Below are 12072 nucleotides of genomic sequence, written 5' to 3'. Positions count from 1 at the left end.
GGGACACCTCAGCAGACGCCTGGGCGAGGTGGTCCTTCCCCGCCCATTTTGACGCTTTTACCCCATAGATACGATGCAATGGGCGAAAAGGGAGGGGGGCGGAACACCCCTTCCAGCCATTCTTGGCTGTATTCCCTCCAGACCATTTTTTCTTGGGGAGTGAGCTGCCCGGCATCTTCTCACCTTAGAGGTCGGATAAATCAGGTGGGGTGGTTTTTTGAGCGCTGGATTCCAATATTCTCCCGCATCCACCTCACAGTATCCTAAAAAGCCAGGAAGGTCGCAACGACGAAAGAGGGGCATGAAATCAGGGCAATAGAAAATCAGGTAAACTCATTTCCGCCCACCGTAGCCATGTGGCAACACCTTACCGTCGCTGGGAAAATGAGGCTCTGGATAAAAGAGCGCGCTATTTTGTTTTCCAATTGATTAAAATATCTTAGTACATATTTAGAATAGGCGACCTACAGCTAAGGCCATTTGCGCCAAAAGGGAATAGTATGTAAGGAAGGACGGAGAGAAACCGGGCGTCGGCATTAGGCTGCTCTTAACGAGAGGCGTCAAGGGGACCACGGCTTAACGTCCCATCCGACGGACGGAGTGCTGCACTTGAAGTTCCCTCCACATAGCACTCAAGAATGGATGCGGCAGTCTCTGAAGAATCTCTGAGGCCTCCGGGATATGAACCCGGGTCGACTGGGTTGCAAGCCAACACTCAAGCCACCACACCAACCCGATCCCCCAGCTTATTGTTTTGTAACCCTAATCCGTCTCTTAGTATAATTTTGAATCATGTAGAAATAATCCCTCTTCCTGAAAAAGAGGGGTGCCAATCACAATGCGAATGTGAACGTCTACCGTATGTAAATATGATGAAGTGTAATGGAAGTAAAAAATACAATGACTTTGAATATTTCAACTTTCTTTCATACGAAAATATGAATTCCCTGAAGATTTAACTGGTTTTACGCTGGTAGAAAATGAATCACTATAAATTTTGACACTTTTGCGCCCAGTGTAGGCAAATGAGCTCGGATCATTCCAGAAAAAACTATTTAATAAATTCATCATCAAAATATTCAAAGGGATAACTTGACGACAGTAGGAGCGAAACACCAAAGAAATGCTGGCAGAAAGGTTTCTGGGCGTGAAAGGGTTAATGACGAGGAAAAGCTAGAATTTTTTAGTAAAATGACTCGATACCATTACTTACATATATCATTCGCCTCTCCACCAAGTCCCCGTCCGTATTGTAAGAAAATATTTGGTCACGTCTACCCCCAACCTTTTGATCTTCATGCAGTATTGATTCTCTTCCTCCGCAACCTTCTTTTTTTCCTCTCCACATTATCACTAGCTAAAAAATACGTAGATTAGAGTCTCACCATGAGAGAAAAGTTGTACAATCTCTTGATAATGACACGTAAATGTTGAAACCGGTAGAGGTTGCGTCGAATAAAGCCATGTGTAATCGACGACATTTTCAGTTATGAAGAAAGATCAGGTGCTTAAATAAAAAGGGGTTATTCTCCATGAGTATTTTTCTCCAAATTCAGCTTGAATTTACGCTAAATCTTGAACTTTAGGGCTTGGGAAGCTGTGGTTAATAATATCCGATTAAAAATTTCGAATCTGAGACCCTGTTGTAAGTTGGCCACTTTCCCGCAAATAGCAAATTTGATCCTGAAAAAAGTCATTTTTCGGCCCACCGTAATGTATTATTATATTAAAAGGCATAAGTTATCTTGCGTCCCTGACCAGCGCGCACCTTGTGATTCATTGCTATTTTACGAGAGTCAGCGCCACCCGAAGTGTACAACTTATGCGTGGTATGCGTATTGTGTACATAAATGGAGGCACTATTAGGAAAGTGGCATTTCACGACCAATCGCTGAACATCTAAATGAAATTAGAACATGTGCGTTCACATTTAGAGGGAACCCTATAGTGCAGGTGCCCAGGATAAGTGCATATCACGATTTCTTCCTTCTCAGCGTTGTAATTTCTCTTTCGCATGCGAAAACGCATTCTTCTCAATTGACAGCGATGCTTTGATCGAACCTCTTTAGCCGGTTTTACATGGATCATGTATTTGCACAATCTAAAGTACGTGTGAGAGCGCATTTCAAATTGCTTCTTGTTAAGTGGTTAACTGCTACAGCGCATGCGCGAAGGTAGAAAAATGGATGGTAAATAGCCCCTGTTCTGATTTCGTTCATTCATTCGCGCCATTGCACGCCAAGTTGAGAAAAAAATGCAGTTCAGAATTGTACAATTACATGCTTCATGTAAAACAGCCTCTAGCTGGGCAGATACTTGTAGGCTGTTAGAAAAGGTTATTCTTCGATCGTATAAACACTGGATACGTTGCTAGGGAAGAATATTGGTCCCAACATTTAAACTTTTTCATGAGGAGCTTGCTTTAAACCGATAAAGTCACACGCCTCACGAGTCGCAATGCGAATGTGCAACTCGAAATTTCTATCTAAAAAACACGCCATGGACCGGCTCTTCAGGTGAAAATATAAACAGCTTGACGTCGGTGATCCGAATGGATGTTGAGACCTGCTACCTCAAAGGTAAAGTTTTTTGCGGGACGTATCTATACTCTTATACATTCGAAGAGATATTAACTTGAGAAAAAGACGGAGATGATAATGCCACTGAGATTTAAAACACTCAAACTGGTCATTCTTTAGCGTAAACGCCGGTCTTCTGGGTCGGGACCGGGACGTGTGGGTTATGTGACTGCATGTGACTGACGTTCAAATTTCTCATCACCATCGATTTTTTGACCCCCAATAATTAGAGGTATTGAAGCAGTTCGCAACTCTGACAAAGATAGAAAATTTAGCGTTTTGACAATATTTTCCAGCCGTGGCGTAACTAGGAATATGATTTGGTGGGATGGAGGGGCCTGGGGGGTGACCCCCCTCCCCCAGGCAACGGGGGCCTGGAAAATTTTTTGAAAAATGACTCATCTCAATGTCTCAAATGACTCACTGCTATGATATTAATAAATGATCTTTAACTTTAAGCAGATGCAGTAATTATATATGAAAACTAGACAATAGTTTTAAATATTTTTTAAAATTTCTCTGAGGCTTTGGGGGGGTGATCTACCCCCTCATTCACCCCCCACCCCCCATATTTCCCAGGGTTTCAGACGATTTTAGAGGTGGTCGATTCTTTGACTTTTTGTCGTATTTCGTCTCGTTCACGCCAAACATATGTATGGATTGGTCAGTCCCCCTTGAATCAGTCAATGGTCGGAAGTGGGTTTTACAGTATGGTGATTCATAAACTTTTCATTTTCATCCCAGTTATTCCCTTCCTTTCTGCTACCATCCTGCTTAGTAAGTTTTCCTATAATGCGCGGCCCAAATGGCTGTATTATTCCTCTGCATCGCAGCTTGTGGATACCTAATTTTGTATTTTGCCTCATATTTTTAGGGGATCACGAGTAAAAATTCGAAGAGGGGGTTAAATTGTTGGGGTGGGGTTCACCGCGTAGGTAAGCTAAAGGACGCACCAGATCATATGAATAAAACAAGAGAGATAGATTGTAGAACAGACAGATTCCGAATGTCATTTTTTCCACGATCAATAAGAGATTATAACGGCAGCAATAGAACTCGTAAGTAGATTGCATGACTTGTAGTGTAGCCTACTAACATATGTAAAAATTAAGGCATGTTTCTTAATTCAATTATTATTTCTAACAGCATATAGTAGTATAGTTTGTTAGTATACGGGACGTTTTTTTTAGACGGTGTGGTGTGCATGTGGGAGTCCAAATGCATGCTGCATGCTGGTGATTGATCACCCCCTGCCAAACACCCTAGAGGTGGCTCGCAGGGTATTATGTAGATGTAGATCTCCTAAACGTATCGGACGAATGTGACCCACAGCTATTTTCTTCATTGCTTTGGTAGTAGACTGTCCCACTCACTGCGGCCTTGCTCAGCTTCTTTGCTCTTGAAATTTTAAAAGGGAGAGGGATTACACACTGAATGTTTGGATTGAACTTTGAATATGCGCGCACATGCGTCAACGGGGCTGTTGAACGGCCATTAATCTCATTAAAATTCACTTCGCGACGTTGGAATGTCTCGGCTCGATCATTATTTCCGCGAGGCCACGTCCACGTTTAGAGTGGCTTTAATCCTTACTCGCTCGCAATCGCTTCGTGTCTTAAATTTAGACTGCTTAAGCGTTATGCCTTTTTTATGCTTTAATATGAGCAAACATTCGCAGCAAAATATAAATCGTGTTGAGTGCTGGCACTCCCTAACAATAACTGATTCACTGGTTTACTTAACATGTTGAGAATTATGTAGAACTTCACACAATTAAGCAGTTAACCCGAATCTTTTAAGTGAGAGAAACGACCTTTTAAAACTAATTAATGGCAAGAAATAAATAATTCGCTACTTTTCCACCGTAACATAGCTTAAGTAACTTTTACTTTTTTTAATTTATTTACTATTACGTGACGTAAATACAGTAATCATAATTTATCACGATTTATCATCAGAGTCCGATATTACAGTTCATGGGGAGCAAAGTAAGAGCGCTAAAAGCATACCCGAAACAAGAACTTCCCACGTTGTACATACAACGGCCACGACCTACAACGCCCGCATAGCAAAATAGACACATAAAATCGAGTGACAGAGTCAGACATGAAGATGTATTAGTCAAAATTGGGAGACAGGTATGTACACAGATGACGAGTGTTTCCACTTTTATTTGTATGTGTACATGTAGCTTGCTGTTTGCAGCAGGTATGATACGAGAAGTCCGCTGCAAGGTATGATATGACAAGTTAGCAGAAGTTATGATATGACTAATCTGCTATAAGTGCGATAATGCATGTCTTATACAGGTGTGATGTACAAGTCTACAACTGGTATGTGAACATAACTTGTAAGCTTTATTCAAGCTTGCAGATAGCTTTCAAGCTTACATTAGTTTGTCACAGGAACTTTGCTGCATACTTACCACGACAAGGTTTGTCGAGACAAGCCAATTACAACCCTATGACAAGTTGGTCACAAGTTTGCATGCTATATTGGGGTCTCCTCTGGCACTGGAAGCGCGGTAGCTTTCTGGCGAAAAGATGCTTAATTAAACTACTAGCTCCCACTTGCATTCTCTATCATGGAAGCTCTGGCGAAAGAGCTGGCAGAAGCTACCGGTAGCTTATGTGGCTCCAACCCGTATTATATATGCGTTTGGAAGCTACTTCATTAGCTTCAAACTAGGTACCACGCGGTAGCTTCGCGAAACGTGGCCTCGGATGCCCGCGCTTCAGCTAGCTACCATCAAAATACTTAGGGAATTACTGCGAACAACCGTCGACCGCCATGAACCAAGCGGCGCATGTCGCTAGTTTTTTGTTCTACCCCGTTATTATTTTACGTGGCAGGGCTTGCAATGGCTTGAAAGCAAGAAGATTTTTGATTAATTTTGTTGTTCTTCCGTAATTATTTCATTGATGATGAATTGAATCTTTAATGAGATAGCGAATGCTGCGTAAATTATTTGACGCCTTCAATTATTGTATTCTTAACGAAGTGTTGGGAATGAGTTATAAATTTCATGACCAACAATATATGTTTCGGAGTGAACCATCGATCGTGCTAACTTGTTTATTTCATTATTTGGAGAAGCTAAATGAAAAATGTTGTTTTTAATCATTTCGTTTCACGTGAAATCTTATTTTGCATGAAGTAAATACTCGTGGGAAGACAAAACTCAGATTCAGTTATTATTGTTGTTGCCAGAGATATCGTGTGTTGGAGCGGTGTAATTTTAATTGAGTAGTGTGTTATTGACGGTGTGTTCAAGGGATTACCAATACCAATATAGCCACTACACAAACATGAATGTCTTATTTGTGCGAGTGTCTATACATTCATGGTTAACTTTCCCGTGCATTTTTGGTAACGGTCTTTCTAAAGCGATCTTTGTTGTGAAGTGATTGAGTGAAGAGAGTTTAATGCTACATAGATGATGCAGACCGTCGTAGAGATAGATATTATTATGAAGAATCTGAGCTTTTCCCGGTGAATAGCATGGATGAAATCTTCTCGGGTTTCCAACCGGGTCAGGGACTGCAGCGCAAATACGATCTCGTAATATCGTAATACGATTATCTCGTAATATCTATGCATGTATCAAAGGACACAGCCATTTAGCAGATAAAAGCATGGCGTCACGATATTATGTCAAACTGGTCACCACTTTTCAGCTACTTCTCGGCCTTGGGCATGGGTGTTTCGAAGTTGATTAGACTCTTTGGAACGATTCATTCTCTCAATGAGCGGTTCTTCCTGAAGGAGATAATTTTGAAGAACCACAACTGTGCTGACTTAACCAACCCATGAAAAGTGGGGAGAAGTTTCGTGTTTTCATGTATCGATTTTACGACACAATGGCTGAGTGGGAAATATTTTGTGCCATTTTACCTTATGTTTCCCTTGTGCATCATCCGCATTATTTTAATGAATTGTAACTTCGAGTCAGAGTGAACAACTCCAACACGTTTGTTTCTTTTTTAAACACATTCATAGTAAACACGCCGAAGGCGCGATATACTGCTGTTCCAATGAGTCCAAAGCTCACTCTAATGAGTCTATTGACAAATGAATTTTTTAAAAATTCCCCATTAGTCTCCTTTGTCTTTCCATAAGTGCATTTTTTGCGTGAAAGAATAAAATTAAATCTAAACATATTCAACAGGTGAATCAAATGACAATAAATAGATTAGGTATTTACATATTTCTTTTTTAATCAATTTTTGATATTGTTTTTTAGAGGTTTGTTATCTAATTTTGATTTTTTTCTTTTATATAATTATAAATTTTGCCAATAGAATTAAAAGTTAAAATGTTATTAATTGAACAATTACATACTTGAACAAAAAAGAGAGGAATCTGAAAGACAGGAAAAACGCAAAGACGAAAAATTTATTTCAGCGGTATATTTTGTTTTTTTACAGCGGTAGTTTGTAGAATGAGCATTAACCTTTGCCATCAGCTTGGATAAGGGTAGTAAAACGGAAGCAATGGAAAGATATAGAGTGGAGTTTAATATCAGATTTGGAGTAACTCCGAGTCATATGTAAGAAAATGAAGACAAAAAAAGTGTCTTTAATTCTAAAAATTTTCAAAATAAATTTATTTTTGCGTCTTTTGGAAGGCTTTTTTTTACGATAATTGAAAATGAAAAATTTTGTGTATTTCCACAGTATTTATTATCGTACGACGTGTTTCAGCGATTCACCTTCGCCATCATCAGGCACAGGTGATGCTGGCGAACGTGATTTGCTGAATCGCGTCGTGCGATAATAAATACTGCGGACATGCACAAAGTGTTTCATTTTCAATTATCATTGCAATATGTTCCACAATCTCGCCGAGCACCGTTGGATACAGGCTTTTTTGTGTTGCTGGGCAGTGAGCGGGGGTCTTCTGATGTCCACCCCCTCGTCTCTTCTTCCTCCGATTCTTCGATTCCCGGTAACTCCTTCGTCCTTACAAATCGAGGATAGCTCAGAGTCGTGCCTGAAAAGCAAGGCCACCACAGAAATAAGTTTAATTTAGAGGATGCATATCTCCTGCTCAACCACTACTTTTTGTTGACGGTTTACTTGCTTATAACTTATCCCAAAATCTTGAAATGCCCAGGGTGAATGAAGGATAGCGTGATGAACATTGTACTGTAACTTAACTCTCTCAGTACGTCTGAAATTTGGTGGTATTATCGAAAAGTGCCAACGCAAATTATAGAATTTTGTAGCACTTCATAAAACAACACAATATGTAGCTAATATTTCAGGTATTAATGTTTTTATTTTAGTTTAACTGAAAAGGATTTATTTGTTGGTTTTGATACACTAATACATTGAAATAAACGGAATTAATACAGGAATAAACGAAATTTATCAACTTATTATGAATTTAAATCCGGTCTACGCTCGAGCCAATACATCGGTTCTTGGCAGTTTTTGCCGGTGCAGCAAAAGCCGATATTTCGGCCCGTGGCAGTAGGAGGATTAAAGTTGTAAAATTTATCGTTTATATTTTAATTATTTTCTCAGACTTATTTAAACGTTACTAAAAAAAGATTGGCTGAGAAGAAGGTGTTGCGTCCTCTTTAAGTACGGCCTCTTATTTGCTACGAGTGAATATATTCCCAAAGAATAGAATACCCTGGAAGGCAATCAGAATGGGCAAAAATAAAACTCTCACACCGGTTTAGCGGATGAATGAAGCAACCGTCAATGGGGAGGAGATTTATGTGCGGTCCCCACGAGAGCCAGCCTTACTTATATAGATTTAAGTTTTCTTTGATATTACACCATTACTTATACCACTGCTTTTTTACATAACGCGACCCATTAATAAATCGAATAAATTGATAATTAAAGAATCGAAGGAAGAAGAGACGAGGGGGTGGACATCAGATTATCAAATTATTGAAATTCAGGACAGCACTCTGATCAACGAATATCTTTACCCACCCTTTTCCCCTATTCTGGCGTCCGTTTTAAAATTCAACTCTTCCTCCGTGTAACAATCATAAGATTAATAAATCATAATTTACGCCTGAAGATGATGATAACTCATCGAAACCCGGGTCGCGTTATGTAAAAAAGCAGTGGTATAAGTAATTGTGTAATATCAAAGATAACTTATAATGGAATACCACAAAGTTAATAATGAGTTAGTGATTTTTTTATTTATACAGAGATAATAATAGTAATAAATATTACTAATTATTGTGAAATATCGATTATCCGTGCAAATGGATTTAAGGCGAGGCCCGGTTAATTGGAAATGACTGATCATCGAGAATATAATGAATTGGGCTGTAATATGGAAATTGTACTCCATAATGTGGAAAATATTTAGGATACATAAATAAAAAATTGAGATATCGAACCTAATTTAAGTTTCATCATTGCTGCGCCCAGAATATCCTACGAAAATGTATGATAAGGGAGAAGAAAAATAACCCGGAATATCCATTATCCGGATAGTTACCGGATAATTGAGAATTAACAGTATTTATCCGTGAAAATCTGATCGACTTGCCGTCAGAGTGGCGGCTTTCATATACCCATTTAAGTGTACGGAGGGTGACAACACTTTTGCTTTTTTATTTAATTCACATTATCTGTTATTTTAACTTTTGCTTTCCATTTCTTAATAATAATTCTGCTGCTCACCATTTCGTGCAGCGCCAGGACGCCGTCCATTTCGTCGGCGGCGATGCTCACTTCGGCCCAACCCTCCCTATCTTCCACAATCACGGACTTGCCCGAGCAGCGACCGTTCTTCTTCTCGCCGGATATGACGTCACAGTACACTCCCGGCGGCAAGCACGTCTGAAATATGCGAGAGAAATTGACGTAGAATACATTCATTAAAATTTCGTAATTCGTCCGCATCCAGTTGTAAGAACTAAAGGTCCGTTTAGAGAAAAAGTAGTGAATTGTTAAATTAAGCATTCATGAAAAATTATTCCGCATCCAGTAGTAAGAACTAAAGAACTTTGACAAATTTGTTTAGAGAAAAAGTAGTGAATTGTTAAATTGAGCACTTCATGAAAAATTATCTCAATAGCTCTGGGATTTGCATTTGAAAAAAAAATACTCATTCTGGTCGCCATTTATCGTTCATCTGAAGAAATAAACGCAAACTGCCGCACAAATGCACTGAAATTGTGTGGTGTCTTAGCTGCATTTGTGCCTTTTCCTTTGTTCTGTCCTCAACGCCATATTCTACCCTATTATTTTCATTTCAAGATATCTTTCCTTGGTCAAGCTCCTAATACCTTGATAACGAAGCCATCGTCGATGTTTAATAAACATTTAGTGTGGAATTTTACCAGCTTTCTTATGCATGGATATTTCTTTCTTTCAGTATGGATATTCAGAATTACCACAAAGTAAAGCCTGGCTTTAATTTATATGAACTTTGGAATGGAATGAGTGTACCGGCGCCTGTGACCGCCGTTACTCACCTTTAGGCGCTTCTTGAGGTGCACGCCATACTGGCCGTTGAAGGCCATGAAGCCCATCCGACCTCGGCAAAACGCGATCTGATTGCTTCCATTGTCCCACCATTCGTCCACGCCGGTTCCTTAAGGGAAGAAACTCAATTATTCAAGTCATACGGCATATCAGGCGGGCACAAAAATGTAAAGAGATGGGAGCAGTGGATTTGGAAAAAAGTTGTGAGAGAAAGGAGTAGTTGGATACATCCGACGTTACATAGGAAATCACTCTATTATATATAAAATGGGAATTAGTGAACGATTTCACGTTAATAAGGATAACTTCATCAGGTTTCTAGGTAAATGGCATGATCACCCGCAAAATAATGCATGAGAGTTCGGAAATCAATATTATGGTTGGTCCGATTAGAGGTCTGCAAACGAACGCAGAACCCGTTCGGGCCCTTCGGCAGTCTGAATTCGTGTGACACGACACATCACCGCGGGACCTTGCGGTCCGGAAAATATCTTCAGCCATTTCGGTGCGATACACCTCTTCGTCTTTAATATCTGTGCGCAGCAGCACCGATGTTGGGAATTGCATTTCAAATGTGTTTATGGACCAGTGTGAGTCCGAGTTGATGTCCGAGTTCGTGTTCAGAGGCTGGCCTGAAGGTGATCGTTCGCTCAGCCGGTGTTCGACTCTCTACCTAAACTGCCTAAAACAATGTTGACATTGTTTCGGGCTTCCCACCAGGTGAGGCCCTCCATCTCTTCCGACGTTTCGATGGCCGTGTCGTCCATCGTCATCAGGGGTTGATGCTTCGTCGTCATCAAGACCTCAGATCTTTCTGCCTAAAACAATCCCTTAGAAAAGAAACGTCGGGGTGCTAGCGTGTACAAGGCACGGGAAGGGGTTTTCTATTGTGAGAATACCACTCAGCCTATGGATTGTTTGCCGGTCATACAGCTAGCCGCCTCAGTGCGCCCCTGGCCGCCTGCATTCAGTTTCTGAGACAGTCGTGCCTGTCGGAGACCTTCGGAAAAACTTGTAAAATACAGAAGGGAGCGCATCCGGGTTATTCTCTATATTTCTCACACACTTACACATAGGTAGCCACTGAGAATTCGTTTTCGCGATCGCTTGCAGGTCTTTAATTCAGATCCGGCTGAGTGATCCAAAACAAATTTGCATTTCATTTCCCACTTTCGCCGAATATTGATTCAGAAATGCTGCTTTTACATTTTTAATAACCAGTAATTGAGTTGCGAATGAATACTAATTAGTACGTATTTGTATGTAAGCGGGTTGTGAATATTCATTGTTATGTTCTCACGTCAATGACCGCGCCTAAGGCGCGTTTCCCATATGGTGTTCCGGTGAGTACAAGACTCACCCTAAACAACCAATTTACAAAAGACATTTAAATTGGCGCAAATGTTTGCCAGTGTAATGTGATGTATTTGTAAAGGAGAAACTCAAAACTAATAACTTTTAACATAATTCAGGAAACAATAGAATAAATTACTAATGCGAAGTTTTGATGTTTTTATAGGTTTTTTTCATTTTTAATAGTTTTGCCTGTGCCAATGTGGTTAATTCGGCCACTTTCATAATGTATCGTTGTGGCACTTACCGTGGACGACATTGCGGAAGGCGACCATGTTGTATATCTGTCTCCACCGGTGCTCGCAGACCCAACCACCAGCGCAGGAGAGATCGTCTCGAACCTCCACGGAAGCTATGTCCCCGGTTCGGGAGTTCGCCATGGGGGGTCCATCATCCATTTGCACGAACGAAAAGCTGGACATGATGCGGGCCACTTCGGCGTGAGGCCAACCCAGCATGAACGCCACCGCCATCTGCCGACGGGAAAGAGAGATGAAGCAATTGCAATTAATCGTGTGTCGCAGAAATAAGAGTAACAACGTAAAATATTTGAGTCATTATAATGCCTAGGAATTTTATTATTTCAGCTATTTTCAAAGTAATCGCCGTGGCGAAAAACTTCAAAGCCCGGTAAATTATGTTGAATGCGTGAAATATCTAAGAGTTAGGCTCAA

General features: G+C 40.4%; 1 protein-coding gene across 1 annotated transcript in view; it reads right to left on the bottom strand.

Moving 5' to 3' along the window:
* Window positions 1-6956: 6956 nt before the first annotated feature.
* The window catches only part of LOC124154442 (alpha-amylase 2-like), a 37777-nt gene continuing 32661 nt past the window's right edge, over window positions 6957-12072 (bottom strand). Inside the window, exons 8-11 of the mRNA XM_046528160.1 lie at window positions 11646-11871; window positions 10036-10154; window positions 9239-9397; window positions 6957-7571 (exon numbers count right to left, since the gene is read on the bottom strand). Coding sequence (XP_046384116.1) covers window positions 7560-7571; window positions 9239-9397; window positions 10036-10154; window positions 11646-11871 — 516 coding nt within the window. The 3' untranslated portion in view covers window positions 6957-7559. The remainder of the gene's footprint in view (window positions 7572-9238; window positions 9398-10035; window positions 10155-11645; window positions 11872-12072) is intronic.

Source organism: Ischnura elegans, chromosome 2, assembly GCF_921293095.1.
Source record: "Ischnura elegans chromosome 2, ioIscEleg1.1, whole genome shotgun sequence".
Lineage (NCBI taxonomy): Eukaryota > Metazoa > Arthropoda > Insecta > Odonata > Coenagrionidae > Ischnura > Ischnura elegans.
This window is presented reverse-complemented; position numbering and strand designations above follow the sequence as displayed.